Source organism: Andrena cerasifolii, chromosome 14 (assembly GCF_050908995.1).
Source record: "Andrena cerasifolii isolate SP2316 chromosome 14, iyAndCera1_principal, whole genome shotgun sequence".
Lineage (NCBI taxonomy): Eukaryota > Metazoa > Arthropoda > Insecta > Hymenoptera > Andrenidae > Andrena > Andrena cerasifolii.
The window spans coordinates 9046560-9065866 of record NC_135131.1 but is presented as its reverse complement, the minus strand read 5'-3'; the positions used below and the strand labels follow the sequence as shown (position 1 = coordinate 9065866).

Below are 19307 nucleotides of genomic sequence, written 5' to 3'. Positions count from 1 at the left end.
GATTCATCGACAAGCTACTATGCATCGACCGTCCCTATAAATTCTCATGATCCACCCTTCCGGACGGTGGTCTCTCCGGTTCAAACACGATTTAGAAAAGAAAAAAAAAGAAGAATAATAAGAAACAAACGATTCAGTCCCAGCGATAAGAGAAGGCAACCGCCCGGAACGAGGGCGTCTCCCTTTTTTTATTTTTCTTCTCGTTTTTTCTTCTTTAATTATCACGTCGATATAGAAACATTACACTAGGAGGGACTTTTCTTTATGAATGATTCTTTAACGCGTGCTACCGGTTCCATTAATTTTACAATTCAATAACCGCAGAAAATATCCGTAGTTTATTGTTCGACGCGTGTTCCAGTCTCTCTTTCTCTTCCTCTTTTTCTCTCCCTACGTCTCCTCCCCCCCCCCTCCCGCCCCTCACTCACTCTTTTACTCTTACTTCATTTACAATATTTTATTACAGATTGCACAGAAATAAAATGGCTCACGCCTCGCCAGGCAGCTTCGCTTTAAACACATTCCAGAAACTTAATCGGTTACGACCGTATCAAGCCGGGAATACTTCCGAGTACCGCGTTAACAGTTTCGTGTGATATGTTTCCCCCCTCCCCCCCTCCCTCCCCGTTCTGCATCGCGGTACACGTATTTATTCATCTCTTTTACCCCCATCCCCGTCTCTTTATACCGCAGAGGTTCGATTTCGAAAGCGATCGACATGATACTGTGTGCTGAAATTTTTTAAACATCTTCCGAACGAATAGCGACTTCAAAACATATTCCTCGGCAAAATACTATTCGGTATCGTTTCAACGTTGACGTACACGAATCGTAAAGATCCTATCTATAAACCCCGTATTTACATTCGCGCGTTCTCGAATAGATCTAACAAGCAAAATCATCGCTCAGCCCGCGTCATACCGATTTCCTCGTTGCAGACTTGATAGTACATTACAAAAAAAAAAGGGGGAGAAAGAAATATGTAAATTCAATTAAATTATATCCCGCTCGCACAACGTCAGTGCGAACGCTGCTATTCTAAACGAACAACAGAGCGAAAAGGCAACTATTATACAGAATGCATGTACATCGTTTCAGACGGGTTGACGCGCGTGAAACGAAAGAACTGCCAGTTACGGCACGAAAGCGCGTTCGTTAATCGAGTTAACAAATTCATTCTCTGTATCCGTTCGAACACTAGGGAGGCGAACTCAGAGTGATAGTCCAAAAAGACAAAGGTGCTGTGACCATGGCGATCATGATAACACGCGCGATCGTATTTCTAGAATTTGAAATCAAAGAGATCCGAAAGCCCTTCCTCCGTGCCTAACGAGAACGAATAGTCATTTTCGGAAAGAGGTGGCTCCAAGGACAGCAGGTGTTCCCCAAAATCGAGGATACTTAGATCTGCAACAGAAGAGAGAGAAAATGGTGGACTTGTCCAGTGTCGTCAAACACCTTCGCTTTGATTCCAATTGCTTCCTTTTAGTATATGTACGTATCATTTGATGCTACAGGAAAATGTTGAACACCCGAAATATACGTGACTCGAAGTTCCTTATACGAACGGCTATTATTACAAAAGTAAGAGCAGTGCGATATTAAACGCTTAAATCTTTGAAACGATCAATGTTGTTACGATAGTCATTAGAGTTCATCCGCAAAAAATTGTATATGTTATTAGAAGTATGTAATTTGCGGTGAGAACTTAGTGGTGTTAAAAGCGTTAATACCGAAATCAGATTCCCGATTAATATGATAATTAGTTCCCCGCGAGACTGGTGTGTGTGTGTGACGCAAATGTCGAAGTTATTAACTGTAAGAAGCAAAACTGGAGTAAGCTTTTACACAGCGAGCCGCATGAGTATGGAGGAATATATATCGTATATGCAACAAAATACAAACAAGCCAATAAATATTTTGTCCATGGAACGTACCTTCGCGCGATACAAGCTTTGTTGTTTGAAACCGTTACCTAACAGGAACTCTGCCTGTGATGTGATTTAAATTTCTTTAACACACAAGTCACAGCCAGAGCTCCATCAGGGTACGGCTATCCTGCATTGTCGAAATGGCAAAGGGCAATGAAAGGAAGGTAGCTTGAGTTAATGAAGTTCGAAAGACAAGTGCCATTAACTCTTGCCAGTCTTCTCTCGGAGAGATCATTTCCCAATGAGAAGTGACGGAATTCATTCTTGGCATGCGCACAATACGCCCCTTTCAAGCTCACGGAGGATCGCGTTGCGCGGCTTGCGAATCTAAAACGCCATCGCAGCTTTGATTCGTTTATGCAAGAAAGGAGCGTACCTTTCTGGTTGAAAATACCTCGAAAGTACAGAGACTGAGAGTGCAGTGTAAAAAGCATTTATTAAAAAACAACGAAAAGAAAAAAGAACATAAAGATACAGTAGTGTGAACAGAGGAAGTTGTAATAATTGCAGGCAAAAAAAAAGTGCATATAAAGAAGCATGGGTGAAGTTCATCACATCGCAAGAAGTGTTGTAAAAGGAAGAGAGATATTTTAAGCATTGTTAAAGCACGAATTCATTACAAAGCAATAGAAAAGTAAATTAAAATACAAAAAGGTGAAAACAACAAACAATTATAATAATCAATTGCATTAGAAACATACAATTATATAAAATCAAATATTAAATATTCCCTTTTTTACTTCCATTTCTATATTGATCAGCGCTCGAGGAAGATGTATTCACCTTATTGCAACTGATAGCATCTTATGCCCAGGATTAGGAATAAAATATAACAATATATATATTACAAGCCGTACATGCAAAGAAAAACAGCATACATAGCCGCGCATACGAAATTTTATAAAAATAAAAGAAAATAAATAAATAAAAATGTTACTGCTTCGAAACGAAACGTTAAATAAATATCATATATAGATGCAGTAACTTTTCCTTCAACTATCAAGCTGTACTTCGTCTAGAAGCACTCGCCGTTTTAATTAAAACAGAGGAAGCATAACGAAAGGCGTGAATTTTGATAAATCCTAATTTAAAAGATATACGCGATCCTACCTGGAGTACTAATTTGATCTTCCGTTTGGAGCTGGAATTTCCCACCACCCATTGGTCCGTAATCGTCGGACTCGCACAAAAGCGCGTCCCTCATGCCTGCTAAACTGGTAACCGCGGATATAACTGGAGTGCTCAGACGAGTATTCAACGAACTCTCGACAGAAGGTACTGGTTCGACCCGAACCCCGCTCCCTCCATTGGCCAGCAGTTCGGGAGGCAGGCAGGGCATTTCGGATTCTTTTGACGAAGGCACAGGTTGCGTCGTCGTGTACCCCGGATTGGGAGACGTTTTGACTGCAGGATCATCGGGACAGAGGAACACCTCTATTTCCCCATGAGACGACCTCATGTGCATTTGGAGCTGCAATCGCACACGCACACAGACATTATCGTGAACGGGGACCGAAACAATACAAGCCCTGCTTTCGATGCGAAACTAGTCTTTGCACGTGAATCGATAGTTACCTTTTGTTGGCCAAGATTATTGATAGGTTGCGGAACATGAAGTGTGGCTTCTGGCGGTGCTTTCACTGCCATTATAGCCTGGTCTTTGTACATTGGGACAGAACGTAAATCATGGTACGTTACATAAGCGTATTGTCTATCTGCGCAGAGCTCCCTAAGGTTCTTATCCGCGCCATGAATCAACCGATCCAACGTGTTCTCCTTAGCTTCTAAGTCTGCCACTTCTCTTCTGAGATCAGCGATGTCGTTCCTGTCGTTTGGTAACTGACCGCCCCTGCGACAGACGATAATTGTGATTAAATTGTCTAACCGCGGGGATTGCTCTCGATGCCCGACACGAGGCAGCGGGCGAACAACTTACTTCCATTGTATATTGTTTTTACTTTTCTTCTCCAAAATACCTATACCCTCCAACACATTTGTAATGTCGTATATACGACGCTTCTGTACTTCCAACTTTTCGGACGCTACATTTAAATCTACAACACCGTCTTGACTGCTCTCGACTAAATGTATGAACTTTTTCGTTAGTAAGCTCAGTGATGTGTCGTACCGCGTTCTTTCTACCGTTTTACCTGAAACGAGGATAAAAATTGTTCTCCTACGAAGTAAGAAATAAAATGATCCCGTAGGCAACCAATGAAATTAATGAGACGTACTTTTGGTAGGCGTGTGACCACTTATCGAACTCGATCCAGATCTCCTGCGTTTACCTCTAGGAGTCTTAAAGGTAGATTGGCTGGGACCGGTGGTTCCCATTTCCAAATTCAGTCTTCTTTTCACCGCCTGAACTGATATTTGCTGCAATGACACAACAGGGGGGATTGTTAATTTATTCCATCATCGGTAGGAGTCAAAGCTTTCACAGGAACAGCACGCTTACTTCAGTTCGTGGCGGTGGTTGTGTGGGTTTCCTTGTCACTTGATAACAAGGCGTTTGTCCATATTGATGATCTTGGAGATGAGGACTCGGCGTTTCTTCAGCTACCTTTTGTGCTTGCACTTCGTCCAAAGAGCCATCGTCCAAAAATTCTGTCTTTACTGAAAGTAACATTTATGTGCCTGAGCGTACACACAGGTATAGGGATATTATGAAGCTGTTTGCACTCGATACATACATAATTTGGTCTCTGCCATGTCTGGTGTAACAGGCCTGGCAGGATCTTCCAAGACCACTTGTCTCCTTACTCGAGGCATTTTTGTAATTTATTAGAATCTAGAACAGTTACGTACATATACGTAAGCTAGCTGAATTATGAAGCTGCAAGCTTATGGTGTAGGATTCAATATAATCAACATCGATAAGATCAACATCCAAAAAGTATCAATTTCTGTTTTCCAACATTTCCATCATTAAATATTATGTAAAGCATTTTAAGTCATACAAGTGACTATAAGAAAAGTTACATGATAGTTGTGTTGAAGTCTTCCATATATCTTTTTGCACACATAAGTTCCTTTTACAAAATCTTCACGTTCATTTTATAAAATTGCAAAGAAAATTCTATTCTATTACCAGGTACACGCTTGTTTATTCCCACTTGTACTTCAATTACAAAAGCAGTTAATCAAAAGAGAAAATGGTTAAGAGCCATTGATGCTGCATGTAACTATCTGCATGCATTGCAAGTATGCATGGATATTAAATTATGTGCAATCAATATAAAGAGTAATATTCTAAAAGCAAAGATATTGTACATTTATAAAACAGTGTGATGACTGGCATATGAAATATCTGTTCCAGAAATATGTTCACAAAACTTATACAACACAGGAATAAATGTTTTATTCAGTGCAAAATAAACGATATATTTCTTGAAAAATATGTATACACAACCCATTCCTTATGCAAATAAATGATCGAATATATCGAATGTTTATTTCTTCCCATTTCTGCTGTATATTCGCGCAATTAAATGATTGTAAAATCGGTGGAAATTGCAATAAAAATCTCTTCCTATGTTCCTTAAAAAGATCGAGGTTCGTAAAGAAAACGTGCCATACACTCCAGTATCGCCCATGAAGGTTAATGCGAGTGTGCAGCGTGTTCCGGCGGACACGTAGTTTTCATTTGATTCCATTCGTTGGAAACAATTGTTTGTTATCTCAGGCATGTCGCCACGTATTATTTACTCAACGAAATTTCGAAGGAGAGCAGCGAAATCGCTCGGCGAGGTTAAACTGCAACATTTAACGAGATATTGGTACCTTGTTAACCTTGTCGACAATATGCTTGACGAAAAGTGCCATTTATACACGAAAAATATCGGCAAGGAGGCGAGCACATTCGAATGAAATTTCTATCGATTTTCGTCCCTCCTTTCTCGGCTTTTTCACGACGCTACGCGCTCGCCAGTAAATTTCATTCGGTCGCGATATCACTTACGGTGGAGCGACTTTTTCGATGCATATCAAAAGGAACGGGGAGCGTAGGGAAGGACCTTTTTCTTCGCGAATCAAACATCGGTGGATACTAATAATAGAACTCGTATTCCAAAGCACCTCGCGTTCGCCACAGAGGAAATGACAATATTCTGGTATTAATAAGATAAAAAAAAAAAGGAGGGGAACCAGTGGAAATGATGCATTCGTAAATTGATACTACTATTACGTTGCCGTTGAAACTGTTACGATTTGAATTTTTGAACGATCTGTTAATTTCTATACTGTATAACTGTTTTCCGCCATTTTCATTTATGATGAAATTCAAATTTACCGTGCTTTACACAAGTAAATGGCGGGTAATATTTTGAAGAGGGAATAATATCGCATGAACGTGCGGGAGTAATAAAAAGAAAAAGAAACGGAACACTGGTAACATGGCCGTATACAAAATTAATCGTTCGATGAAATAATGGAGCGGAAGTGGTCGGGCAAACGACAAGGTGACAATTCCGCAAGAAACGAACATCTGGTTAAAATTGCGGGTCAATTTTTACAACGCACCTCGACGCAACTGTATCACAGCTGTTAATGTTAAAAACGAATGTAATGAACCGGAAAGAACTGAAAAGTATATATTTTAACAACGCCCTTTTTCACGTATCATTTTTTAAAAAAGTAGACAGATTTTTGCGCTATTGTTTAAAAAAACTACCAGAGATTATCCGAATAATTAACAGATGGCGAACACACGTGATCAAGTTATGTTCCACAGAAAACTGAGAATTTACCCGAACCGAATGCTTATAAAATTCCAGAGTTCCAGTAATTATTTCATTCACATATATTCAACGATCAATCATAATCTCGCTACTCTCGTCCTAATTAACCAGAAGGTGCTTCAGACGCTATTTCCGTTTCCCATTCCGAATTTCATAATACGATGCCAGGTTCTCGTTTCGAAAGCCCGAGAATGGAAGCAAAGTGGCCGCGAGAAAAAGAAAAGGGGGCAGAAAATGTGTATGCACGATCCTAAGGGCCCCGTTTTCAAAAGTCTCGTTACGCGCCTGAGAACGGACCCACGGTGCGGCGGTACGAGAATTTTCGAAAAAAAGAGCAAGCGTCTCGTGAACACGAGGCAGCGTTCCGGGTGTGGTTTAAAGAGGCACGCCAGCAGGATCGTCGTGTTACGGCAGCCTTGCGTCGTAAGCAGTTTTAGAAGCGAACTTCTCTCCCGGTCGGACTGCGCGGTTGTCTCGTTTTCGCGTGTTTGGCCGGGTACACACCAGCCGGCGTGTTCCACGACGGGATCGCGAGAGGCTAATAGCACTGGTAAAGCGCATTCGAAGGTTGGGAGCAATGCACGCTGCGGAGGCATTGATTGGTAGGATGTTATCTCGAAGATAAAAGCCGGTCTAGTGTAACTCCCGTCGCCGGCATTGGACGTAAAACTAGCGTGGCGTCATCGATTGGCAGAGCCGCGGCCGGCTCTTTAAAAGCGAGAAAATTATAGTCGAACCGTTCGCTGACATGGCGAAGCGAGTCCGTTAAAGGAGGCATCACGAGAAAAACGAAATCTCGACTTTTTTTTTTCATGCAAGGCATCTCTGCGGATTCATCGAGCGCCGAGCGAGATCCGAAAAAATGTGGCCCACAGGGGACAGGAAACACGGTGCAGCAGTTTCCATGGGTTTTCATACGAGTAAACGGAGAACGCCTCATGTGCACGAGGCTTCAGGCCCCAGATGTTAGCGACGAGCCTGGCTGTCCCCCTTTTTTCAGCTCTTCCGCTCCGTGGAAACTGCACAGGTCGCGAGGTCTATCGACAACAGAGATTCGGATCGTCCCCTTTTCCCTCTTATCGTGGTGAAGTGAGAGAAACGCGGCGTTAGATCAGCGCCCTGCCTCCGGCACCATGCGTACGGTGCAGCGATCAGCTGTTAGCGTCGATCGCATGCTCATCCTGGGCTGCCTCTTTTCGGTGTGTGTCTGTTGCTGGATGTATCGCCCGTTAACGTTCGTCCGCGAGGGAACAGCGACCGGGAAGGTAATGGGCGATGCGTACTGGTGAAATCCGCACGGTACGCAGCCGGAGCGGCCATGCATACGAGAGCGAGTGAGCGAGCGAGCGGGCGGACAAACGAGGGAGCGCGATTATGCGAGCCCGCACGGACACAAGCGTACCTACCAGTTCCGCAGCCACGCACACAGAGACGAAGCGTAGAATTCGCACGCGATACGCAGAGGCCGTTTAAAGAGCCAAGCCGGGACTAGAGTATCCCTAGTTAGGCGTGCTGCCGGCACGCTCATGAGGAAACCTAGAATCGTTGCACGCTTTCGCGATTGATCGAGAGAGGATGGGCCAACGACTTTCGACGCATCGAATCGGTTGCGCTCGAAATAACGGTCTCTCATCGTTTCTTTTTCTGTCTAATGCGCTCCAGTAAGCATATCTTTTCCAACCGACTGCGGGGAAGGAACACCGAGCCGTTCGGGTGGCACACAGGCGCGCGCGCGGGCGCTCGCACGCACACACGTCGCAAGCCCAGTGACGAAACTAGTTACGAAAAATCATGTAGCCACATGTGTCCTGTACGTGTGCGCGTTTCGAAACGACACTGGCGGGGGGTTATTTGTCGAGGCGGCAAGATTCTATTATTCGGGAAGGAACGATGCGAGAGAAAAAAAAGAAACGTTTGCCGCGTGTTTATTCCACTTACTTGGCTCTCGAGCGTGCGGTGGAAACACCGCACCACAGTATTTTGAGACGGAGGCCCACGCTCTCTTCCGGGAGGTTCAGCCAGCAGCACACGGCGCGGCGCGTGTCACAGCACCGACGAGCGAGGCATATCCTTGCCTCCTCGATGGCAAATACGTCGCCGTCGTGGTCGTGGTGGCCGTTGCCGCGATTTCGACGCCTCTAGACGCGAATCGCACCGAGGCCTGTCGATGACAGGACAAGGCAAACGTGCCCGGGACGACGAGAGTTAACCCGGCCTCCCGAGGCGAACGGTGCCACGAAATGTTTCTTCTATCGCTTCTCTCCCCCCCCTGGCTATGTATCGTGCACGCACTTCGTTACATACGATTATGCCCTGGCGCTCGCGCGCGTTTTTATTTTTCCTTCTCTCCGTCCTTCCTTCCCAGGCTCGCCCGTGAGCCCCGTTGCCGTTGTCCTCGTCTCCGTAGGTCGTCGTCGTAGCAGTAGCAGTAGCAAAGCGTTGCGTGGCCTTTATTCCTCTCTTTCTCTCTCTATCCGTCCCTTTCCCTCTCGAGCCTCTTTTCCTGTGTATCTGTTTCGCCTCTCAGTGTTTCGACCGCACTGGTGCGGTGTCCATTTTCTGCGGGGCCGATCTCGGCAAATAGGAACGACAGCCAAGGCAGCAGACTGGGGGCCCCGAAATAATCGCGCGTGCAAGGGCCGGGAAGCCGTTGGAGGTGATCGCCGCGTTTTCAGGTCCCGAGGAATGTAGAGGTTCTAAAGTTCACGATAAGCCCCGCCTCGGCATGATCGGCCGTGTCACCGGCGAGGAAAACGAAACCTTTTCGGTCGGGGTGTCGCGCGCGCACACGAGGCCGGCTCGTGAGCTGGGCGATTCGATGGATGGACGGGGCTCCGGCTGGCGCGCTGGCAACTGGCTCGGGCTACGAGGCAGATAGACCCGCCTGTACCGGTAGTAGTAACACACCGAGCCGCGTGTCCGTGCGCTCTACTGCGCTCGCCGCAGCGACCAGCGTGCGTGTCACCGTGTGGTAGTGGCCTTCCTTCTCTACCACCGCTGCGCCGGCCTGTTCCTCGACGTAAACCCTTACACTGTGTGGTACGCGCTTAGGCGGCTGTCATGTGTCGGTGAGTTCGTGGACGCGCGCCTATAACGTACCGGCGCACCGGCCATCTGCCGGTCGCACACAGGAGTCGATTACGCGCGCCAAAACCGTCACTTCGCTTTTCTCCGTAACCACCGCGCCGCCAGCTATATCGCCGATATCCGAAATGTTCCTAGACCCGTGTCACCTCTCGATCTTTCTCCGGCCGGTCCGCTATTCAGCCACGATCCCGATCATTTTCCTGACCTACAAAGCCAACGATGCCTCTCGCGATATCACGGCCACGATCGCGTGTACGTGTTAGGGTTAGACGTTCCTCGGTTACCACTCGACGTCGTATCCGCACGGGATCGCGTGTCGCGGTCGTTTAACGGATAAACGGACTGCAGAGACGACAGATCCATGAGTAGCTTAACGATTGCACGGCTGTAACGGGCACACGCGCCAAAACTGTCCCTTTCGTTTTCCACGAAACTGCCACGCAAGCTCCCCGGAGCGTGTAGGTGAAAAATCCCTATGCCGCGACTTTCACGGAACACGTTTATGTTTCGGTGGGTCAGTTATTCGTCCCTGACATCCCGATATGATTTTACAGATTGCCCTTAGAGATTATTACCGTGTCACTCCGCCATGGTCACAGGGGTGTGCGGTTTCAGGACCGACGTCCACGCTTGATGTTGGCAGTGAGTCCCTTTAACCGTGGGCCTTACCGCGTAGGAAACGGGGCGAAAGGGAAACAGACAACAGCAACCCACTCGCGAATTATGTAGTCTTGAAACTTTTTGATTACAGTCCATCGAACACGCGCACTTCCGATGATTGGGAGGATCCCGATGCCTGCCGTTTCTTGCCCGAAACTAAGCGGGCGGTCGTCGCTTCCTTCACGATGGAGGGGTGTTGTGCGCAGGGCCGTACACTTCGCACGTGCGAAAGTAGGTCTACGCTTTCGTTCCCGCCTCGCGCCTCCTATCAACCTTTACAACTCACTCCACCGATTCTGCTCCAAATATATTCTCGTCTAATCTTCGAAATAAAAATTTCATCCTAATAACACTTTGAACACGGCTACCCTGTAACCGGGCCAGAAATATTTTCATCAATGGGAACGCATAGAAAACACATGTTTATTATACATTTACAAAAATATACAAATGTGCGAATGTCGAATATATATGTTCCGTATACTTTTAATACTTAAAAGCTGAAGTACGGCACTGCCATAATTATTCTCGATGATATTTAAAACATCCTATATACATAACAAATGGAATAAAGAATAAAAGTATTTACACGAGTCACGCGTATTGTAGCATAATTGTACGTTGGCGGGTCAGAGCTGTTCCCCGAGAGGCACAGGGCTCCACGATCCATGGCCACGTACCTGAGATACGTCGCCAAGAAGGGAGCCCGGTGTTTTCTTCGTAACGTATTTATTTGAACCCTACGCAACTACAAAAGGATCGTACCCTATGTAGGACGTAAGGGAGTGTGCCCTCCCTTCCTTGCTCCTCTATCCCATGTGGTCATCCCCACTTTTCTGCTTAAAAGCAATAGCTCTGAGCCAACGTCTAAAGACGCGCCAAGAAATCAAACGGAACGCCGACACCGGGGCCCTACGTGCTCTATATGTCTACGATCACGAAAATCTCGGGACGCTCGACTTGCGGCTGATCGAGTATCTGCATCGCCGAGTACGTGATAGCTTTCACCTCGGCGTTCTGCGTGTGCTTGCCTATCGTGAATTCCTCCCCTAATGCCATCGCGGTGATCCTGAAGTTCTCGAGGTCGAAGTTAGTAATCTTCACTTTCTGGCAACACAAAGCGTCACCATTTTTTTTTACGACGATCGCCTCCACAGACGGCGGATTGCAGGGGAAAGAGGGTACTTTATTTCGAAACTTAGCCGAGTAGCAGAGTGAAATGCATAGAATGCGTGGGGGCGAGAAGCGTGTAATGCAGGAGAACGTTAAGTGCGTTGATGCGACGCGTCGTCGCTCGACGTTCGTAAAATGGAAGATACCTTTGCGACGAGGAACGGCTCAGCGCAAAACATGAACAACAACTCGTCGAGGAAATGGAAAAGAAGGCTTTCCATGTCGTGACCCTCTGCCTCCACGTAGTGCACCTGTGTCATTTGAACCCGCTCTAAATCGGTCGTGTACCCAAACATGGCCACCCCGCATTGCTCGAAAGCTTCCTTCATGGTATCGCCCCATGCGTGCAACCTGCGACGCACGATTATCATTAAAAACACAGATTTCAAGCACAAGTAATACGATTCGTCGATGGGTATTTCCTCCATTCCTATTAACATCGACGATACGTCGACTCTCGATTTATAGGTTATCCGAAAGGGTAACCTCCAAAACGTACCGGTCCTCGTTGCGAACGATTTACGAACTTGATACTCACTGTATATCCGCGGTGTGGTCCAGATCTGAGGAAAGAAACATTTATACTCTGTTAATGTCGTGTACGTTGCAAGCTCGCTAGTGAAAGTAGCGGTTAAAATTGCGGTAGCGTTGTTCGCACGTGTAGCAAAATGGATGCCGGTACAATAGAACGCCGGCTGCCGGGTACAACGTTCTCGCGAGATTCAAGCCTTCCCTTCTCGAATTTAACGCGCTTAAATCTGTACGATACGATGCGGCTACTTACATTCGTATTTAACTGGAGGTATCACGAAATCTTCCTCGGTCAGCGCGTCCATGATTGCTCACAGCTGATTCCACGTACGTGAATAACCGATCAGCTGATTCTCTGACAGGTTTAATCAATGGCGGTCCCGGTTTACGTGTGCTAAATCTTACTACGTAGATGGCGTTACGCAAAAGGATACAACCGAGACTTTCTTACCGACCGAGGGGTGTCGATAAATAGAAATTTTTTAAAAAGATTGAAAACTTTCGAAATAAATTCGTACCGATACTCTTGTCTACGCAATAACTAATTAAAATTGTGTTGCAATAACAATTAACTCGAAGTTCTTTAGAATTATCCAGCATTTACTATCCAACCGATAAGAACTTTTACAAACTCTGCAAATTCCATTTGGCGTGTTAAGAATTTCTTATTTGTTTAGCGCTACTTAGAAGCTGGAATAAAAAGATCTGCCTTGCTTCGAAATAAGAAGCTTACTTTATACCTATAAGGTGCTCCGACTGGAACCACTTGCTGCAGTCGTTGCACTTCGCCCCCCCCCCCCCTCCAAACTGCATGGCACCGAAGTGTTTACAAATCGCTATGCACGCGTGCATGCAACCGAACCCGGGGATTTCGAAGCTGTGTCATTTGTGCGCATTAGTTTCCATGATAGCAACAATCACCATGCCAGTGAGCGGTGGACCGCGTAAGCAGCCTGCAAATACTGGCGAGCAGACCTACATACTTGTCTTCTGAACGAGCACGAGATGCAAGCTACATGTTCTTCAAAAAGCGGAAAGTCGAACAGAGAACGGGGCTGCGCTGGGATATTGATTATGCACAGTATGGCTGCAATCCATTTTTTCCCTCCATCGTTATACGAACAGCACGGCAACTAATTATAATTAACAACAATTTTCTGTGATGTTACATAAAACATTACGACTTTCAACTGTTCCAATACAGTCTCCACAATTATTTTCTCTTAAGGGGGATTACGCCTTGCTGGGCCGAAAAATAGGTTCTGCGTTAGGTTAAAAACAAATTCTTTGTGAATTTTTTGTACAAAAAACGGTTCGACAAATTTATTGCGGTATCTGTCAGCTCCTTTTTTTATTTAAAAAAGTTTTCCCGATTTTTAGGCAAAACCTTTCTCAGACTCAAATCAGGGCGCTTCATCTTCTTCCAAAGGCTGCCATTTTAACATTTTATTATTTTTCTTAATGAATCTACTACCACCCATAGCCACACTCATACAGTTTAAGAATCTCTTTTCCTTTTTGTCTTTCGGATAACCCTTACAGTACTTTTCGTCAACGCCAGGGCCACCCGGCTATTTTTCAACGCTCTCTCTGTACCTGCCATGTTTTTTTTTCCACTGCCACACAAAAATTCAGAACAATAGTTGAAGACACAATAGAACAGCCTGCCAAACCTCAAATTAATTTGTCGAGCCGTTTTTCTACAAAAAATTCACAAAGAATTATCTATTTTTCGGCCCAGCAAGGCGCAATCCCCCCTTAATACACAACATTCCGTATAGCCCACGCGCCAAGCCCCTTTCCCCTAATTTATCTTCGTCGATCGGTAACAGCCAGCCACAGGTGTATCTTGCGCACCGAACTTCCAAACGTCTTCCAGTTGAATCCATAAAAAGGGAAAGAGGAAAGGAGAATAGGAAAAGGTGTTAAGGTATGTACCCCGATGGGGCATCTACTGGTTCCATCAACGCTCGCGGCGGTAACCGTCCGCAGCCGAAGTCCCTTTGTGCGACTAACTGTGTCGATCGGACAAAACGGAGTGAGAGTCAGCCTGATCAGGCATGTATGTAGTACAGTTTCGTTGTACGTTTTTCTTTGTCAGCCGTGCGCCTCTTGATGAAAACTAGTTTCTCATATCGACGCGATGTGATCCAAGGGCGTCCACTCGGACGGCTTGTAATCCCAGTTACATAAAGCCGCGTATACGGTACCGTACGAGTTTCGTAGGGGCGGCTCGTCATCTGTTTACAGTATCGTTTTCACCGGTAACGTGTCGTCGCAGATACATAGCAAGGTCACAAGGTCACGGATGCCAAGGCTCGGCAGCTGGCTGATCGTGCCTTGCCACGGTTTTTCATCTCAATCGGTAATTAATCATTTACCTTCACCGCGACTCTGGCATTTCCTTATACGCAACCGAGATAACCACTTCGACGCCATGGCTGCTTAAATGGTCGACGTTGAAAGGAAATCGAGCAGCTTGAGTTTTACTAAAGTTCTCTTGCATTTCAGCAGAGCCCCGTCGCAGCTTTTCCTCCGACGATCGCGGTGCCCGTGTGTAAGACAGAAAACCCGTCAATTTGCTGTTTTTCTAGATCCAACGAGAACAAAGCAGTGTTTCCTAATTACCACCTTGAAACATTATATCAAATCGATGAGTCACTCCACGCTAATTGCCTCCGAATGTCCCTTGTTAGGCAAATATCGCGGCGTAATTTCGCGTATCGCACATGACTATACATATACTTAGACGCCGGCCACGCGATTAAAAACAGTGTATTGTACATTATTAAACACGCTGCGCAACGGAACAGTAATCACAGAAATTTGGTGCCTCGTGTTGGACATTGGCGGGCCTTGCGTTTTTCGCGGTACGGCGGCTTACGCGAGGAAGGTCTCGCGATAGGAAGAGCTGGAGAGATATGAGAGGGCCATCTGGCAAATGCCGCGCTGATAGAGGATCGTCGAAGACATTGGGCCCAGGGTGAGGAGGGGTACCCTGTATGGCCCAGGGCGACAGTGGAGAGACAATCGCAACCGAGCTCGCATACTTGAGATTAGCATCTAAGCAAACGTTTTAGTAATTTCCCAACACTCGTCTACCCCAATACTCGCGGCGCGCGCGTCATCAGGTTCTCAAAATACATAGATACCCCTTTGCGGCACTTATCATCGGCTTCGTACATGCGCGTCGCCCTCCGCTAAATTAGCGGCCTAGGCTCGGGCGATATAAACGGTCCGCGGAAAAATAATGCCGCAGAAGTGGTAGAAGGTAAACAAGCGTGGAGATTATTCCGATAGCGGTTCTGCGAACGTAAGGGGGAGCGGACGAGGGAGCGAAAATGACGGCGGCCGTGCCTGGGATGCCGATGCAGTGACAGAAAAGCTGCGAGCCGAGATCGAATGGTAGGTAGAGGCTAACAAAAGAAGAGCTCGCGCAACGCATTCCCCGGAATCCGCTGCTGGCCGAGTTCTAGCCCCGCGAGGCGGGCAACACCTGGTGCAGCAGCGACGGCGGCGCGGCGTGCAGCCGCTTCTCGCCTCTCACGTGTTGGCGCGCTTTAATGACATGCAATTTTGCAACGTAGCTTTGCCAGAGTCCTTGGAGCTGGAAACTATATAAACGGGCCTCTTATAATTGGAGAGGCTAGCTGGGAAGATTTTTAACCGAGCAAGATGTCGTACCGCGCCGTCACCGTGATCTGTGCTGCACTCAGCGTCGCCCTCGTCGCCGGGGACTATCAGCTTCGTAAGTTCAGCGGCAGCGATCCTTGTCCCTTGACCCACGAGCGCGTCAGAGCCTTTTGAATCTCGCTGGCTCTTCGAACAGGGTGGTAACGGGCAGATTACAATTGGAGGGTTGAAACGATGGGGATTCGGGGTTTCGTGTATTTGAACTCCTGCGTCGGACGGAGGAATCTGAATTGTGACTTTGGGGAGGTGGAATTGTGGAGGTTTGTTCGTGGTATGGAGCAGGAAGGTTGGAGTTAGGGACTCGACTACCTTCTTGTAGAATTATGGACGAAAAGGTTCGTCGATCGAAGCTTTTTTATCCTAATTAGGGCGCGAATATTACCGATCAGATTGTGTACGACAAATTGTCGTTTCGCAATAATTGATAGAGGGATAGTGGGTTTCCCTCCTGTTGGAAGAAGTAAAAGTCTGTGTTTATTCGTTCTGGGGGGCTAGAAAGTTAGCGTGGGACGTTCCACTGCGGAGGTAACTTGAATTTTAGCGAAATCTGCAAACGACCGTTCACTGGGTGTTTTCCCTTTCCATGCCCGTAATGGAATAATGCAAGTTCTCGCATCGTTGCGTATATCTACGTTGCCGTTTTCTTGCAGCTCCAACCGTGAAGACCTGCAAGAAGGACTCTGACGAATTTGCGTCCTGCTTGAGGCTCGCTATTCAAGAAGCATGGCCTACGTTTGTGCAAGGTAAATTGTCGTAGCGTTTGATACACACACACATTTGAAGCTCTCCATTTTCAATCACCTAATCTAGCATCAGCGCAGTCTCTGAATTTACTGTGAACGAATGATTAACGATTTTTTACATTCTCCCAATAGGACTTCCAGAGTTCGACATGCCACCTTTAGATCCTTACTACGTCGACCGTCATTCCGCCGAATACGACAGTGGCTCAATGCGCGGGAAAATGAGTGCCACCGACATCAGGACGTACGGTATCTCCAAAGCTCGTTTCTTGTCCGTGAAGCCGGAGATATCTGAGGATTTCTTGCGACTCGACATCGATCTCGAATTGCCGAAGATCCTGATCGAAGGCGACTACGTAGCTGACGGCTACGTGGGCACCTTCAAAATTGGTGGAACCGGTATACTATTTTCTTGCACTTCAGCACCGATTCTAGTCATTGCGGGAAACAGTAGGCGCAGAAGAGCTTGTTAAAACTTCATTCCAACGTCAAAGCCAACTTTTCTTACCGTCGTCCTCGATGCGCGAGGCTCTAGTAAAAAGATACTTAGAATCAGTGACGGATTTAACGGATGGCCGACGAGCAGTTGCGGCCTGGGCCCTTCCTCAGAAGGCCCCAGGGCCCCAGCTTAAAAAAACTTATGATTTTATTATAACACTATAATTTTTTCCCGTTTTTAGCAAACTACCTCTTCACTTTCCCGGAAAATTTGGGCCCCTCGGAACGTTTGCCGTTTGGGCCTTTTTCCTTAAATCCGTCACTGTTTAGAATCAACGCGGACAGAAGCAGACTCAGCTTGTAATTTGCAGCATGAGTCAGGACGCTCAGTAATTAACGTCCAACCGAATCGAGACAAGTTTCCATTCTTTGAATCAACTTGGTAACACTTTTTGCTTCGAACAGGATCCTTCAACGTCAGCCTGGATGATGTCAGGTGCACGTGGGACATTTCAGGGCACGTAGCCGATGACAGATGGGTGGTCGAGCACTTTAGAGTGACACCCGAAGTTGGACGCATGAAGATCTGGTTCAGTGATCTGTTCAATGGAAACGTTCAGATGAGTAAGTAGATCAGCATCGCGAACTCATTAACCCCATCGAGCTTAAAGTTTCAATCGCTGGACGTTCGCTGTTTTCTTAATACTGATAACTTAAGGGGTTACGTACACCTAGGATCGTGAAAAGAGGGGACTTTTTATGAATTTTTTTTACCTATAAGTAATTTTGTTAATCAAAAATCGTAATATGCACTTGAAAGCTTATAATTTAAAGAATATTTTCCAAAAAAAAAAGTGACGTTAATTCGTCCTGTTCGCCGTGTAGCTGCTGTTGAACAAAGCAGGTTCGTCGATTCTGGGGCCGTAGAATAATGAGCTCCCTTTGATGTTGTAGCTCCTGCGAATTCTTTAGTAACTCCTTAATGTAAAAGGTAGGATGACATAATGCAACCGTGACGAGCGGCTCGTTGTTTACCCAGGACAGTTTGAATTGCCGTAAACTTTCATTAGCCGAACGACGTCACTCGATATCCGGTCGTTACGCAATATTATCCAATAATATCACAATATCAAGTAAATGCACAAAGTCTCGAGCCATCTAAAGAGACTCTGCGGCACTTAATTAAAGTGCAATTGGTACGTTCACCTGTTATTTGTCGCTTACACTTGTACTTTAGCCTCCGCAACAACATTCATTTCTCCTAATGTAATACCCTCGGCTTATTACGTGATTTCTTACTTAAGACATCACTGTTGCATTCAGTCTTACGTTGCCAGCTATTTTTAACCCTCGAGTTTTCATTATCAAGTCGTTATTAAATGAGACGATTCTATCTTGCATAAATTTACACCCGTCAGTCATTGTGTGTGTTTGCTTTTCGCTGAAATAGCTGAACGAAACGTCACCGAAAAGTACACGTCTTGAACTTGCGAACAAAGTGTATCTTTCGTGTCGTCTTCGATTAAATTCGCAAACTACTTCGAGCTCGAACGAAAGGGGAGCTCCGCAGCACAGTTTGCAACGGAACCGTGGGTCTTCCTAGAAAATTACCTACTTTCGATACCTTTTATTTTCAGACCAGGCAGCCCTGCTCTTCGTCAACGAATATTGGCCAATAGTGTACCGCGGAATGCTGCCAAAGCTGATGGAAATGTGGGACCCTTATCTCTCCGAAGTCACCAACCGTTTGTTCTCGAAGATACCGTTCTCGAAGGTGTTCCCCTGAGACACGTTAAATCCATAGAAAATAATTAGAAGCGACTCGAGGAAGAGGCGGAAAGATGGTCAACAGACCTTGGAGCGGTCGAAGCGAATGGAATCGAAGAATGAAGTGATTGACGCGAAGCGATAATGTTAATGTCGTCCAACACAAACGACCCCAGAGAGACTTATCCAAGCTTGCTCTTAAATACATAAAACCGTGTGCTCTTCGAACATTTTCTAACGACCAACGCTTACTATGAGACGGTATCCACACGAATTGTTAACTGTTCCTGTTATTGGATGAGATTCTAGTGAAGTTAATAAATCACAAACATTATGCTGTTGCTATGATTTTGCGCCATTAGTGTCCTTGTTTAATTTGTACGGTAACTACTAACATAATTAAGTATCTTCTTGAAGAAAGCTTCGGGATCCTTTTAAGAAGGGAAGTAAGGCATCCATAAGTGAAATCAGCCCTTGAAGAAAATGCAGAATTTTCTTTTTCGTGGAATATCTCGAGAACGGTGAGGGATATCGAAAATGAGTTT

General features: G+C 45.9%; 3 protein-coding genes across 6 annotated transcripts; 1 reads left to right on the top strand and 2 right to left on the bottom strand.

Annotated features, from left to right (window-relative positions):
• Positions 1-185: 185 nt before the first annotated feature.
• Positions 186-10594, bottom strand: LOC143376397 (transcription factor E2F2). Of its 4 annotated transcripts, none has more exons than XM_076826663.1 (8): positions 10333-10594; positions 4625-4722; positions 4390-4547; positions 4166-4307; positions 3868-4081; positions 3507-3780; positions 3042-3402; positions 186-1407 (listed from the first exon to the last, which is right to left on the bottom strand). In XM_076826663.1, the coding sequence occupies exons 2-8, from the start codon at positions 4701-4703 to the stop codon at positions 1283-1285; spliced, it is 1353 nt and encodes a 450-aa protein (XP_076682778.1). In that variant the 5' UTR covers positions 4704-4722; positions 10333-10594; the 3' UTR covers positions 186-1282. The 4 variants fall into 4 exon arrangements, with proteins under 4 accessions (XP_076682778.1, XP_076682777.1, XP_076682779.1 ...); XM_076826662.1 differs by lacking the exon at positions 10333-10594 and adding an exon at positions 8609-10316; XM_076826664.1 differs by lacking the exon at positions 10333-10594 and adding an exon at positions 5715-6524.
• A 226-nt stretch (positions 10595-10820) lies between these two features.
• Archease (protein archease) lies at positions 10821-12546 on the bottom strand. The gene is made up of 4 exons (XM_076826676.1): positions 12375-12546; positions 12129-12153; positions 11737-11941; positions 10821-11524 (listed from the first exon to the last, which is right to left on the bottom strand). Exons 1-4 carry the CDS (start codon positions 12424-12426, stop codon positions 11339-11341), a joined length of 468 nt encoding a protein of 155 aa, XP_076682791.1. The 5' UTR covers positions 12427-12546; the 3' UTR covers positions 10821-11338.
• A 3162-nt stretch (positions 12547-15708) lies between these two features.
• Positions 15709-19096, top strand: LOC143376511 (protein takeout). The gene is made up of 5 exons (XM_076826968.1): positions 15709-15869; positions 16465-16557; positions 16690-16956; positions 17461-17619; positions 18633-19096. Exons 1-5 carry the CDS (start codon positions 15797-15799, stop codon positions 18779-18781), a joined length of 741 nt encoding a protein of 246 aa, XP_076683083.1. The 5' UTR covers positions 15709-15796; the 3' UTR covers positions 18782-19096.
• The last annotated feature ends 211 nt before the right edge of the window (positions 19097-19307 follow it).

Excerpts from the sequence above, each read along its gene's own strand:
- LOC143376397 (XM_076826663.1), bottom strand. The coding sequence starts at position 4,703 with ATGCCTCGAGTAAGGAGACAAGTGGTCTTGGAAGATCCTGCCAGGCCT. Across the intron at positions 3,781-3,867 it reads AAAAACAATATACAATGGAA|GGGCGGTCAGTTACCAAACG; the intron begins GTAAGTTGTTCG and ends CGTCTGTCGCAG. Across the intron at positions 3,403-3,506 it reads ATAATCTTGGCCAACAAAAG|CTCCAAATGCACATGAGGTC; the intron begins GTAACTATCGAT and ends GTGCGATTGCAG.
- Archease (XM_076826676.1), bottom strand. The coding sequence starts at position 12,426 with ATGGACGCGCTGACCGAGGAAGATTTCGTGATACCTCCAGTTAAATAC. Across the intron at positions 12,154-12,374 it reads ACCTCCAGTTAAATACGAAT|ATCTGGACCACACCGCGGAT; the intron begins GTAAGTAGCCGC and ends TTCTTTCCTCAG. Across the intron at positions 11,942-12,128 it reads GACCACACCGCGGATATACA|GTTGCACGCATGGGGCGATA; the intron begins GTGAGTATCAAG and ends CGTGCGTCGCAG.
- LOC143376511 (XM_076826968.1), top strand. The coding sequence starts at position 15,797 with ATGTCGTACCGCGCCGTCACCGTGATCTGTGCTGCACTCAGCGTCGCC. Across the intron at positions 16,558-16,689 it reads ATGGCCTACGTTTGTGCAAG|GACTTCCAGAGTTCGACATG; the intron begins GTAAATTGTCGT and ends TTCTCCCAATAG. Across the intron at positions 16,957-17,460 it reads CTTCAAAATTGGTGGAACCG|GATCCTTCAACGTCAGCCTG; the intron begins GTATACTATTTT and ends TGCTTCGAACAG.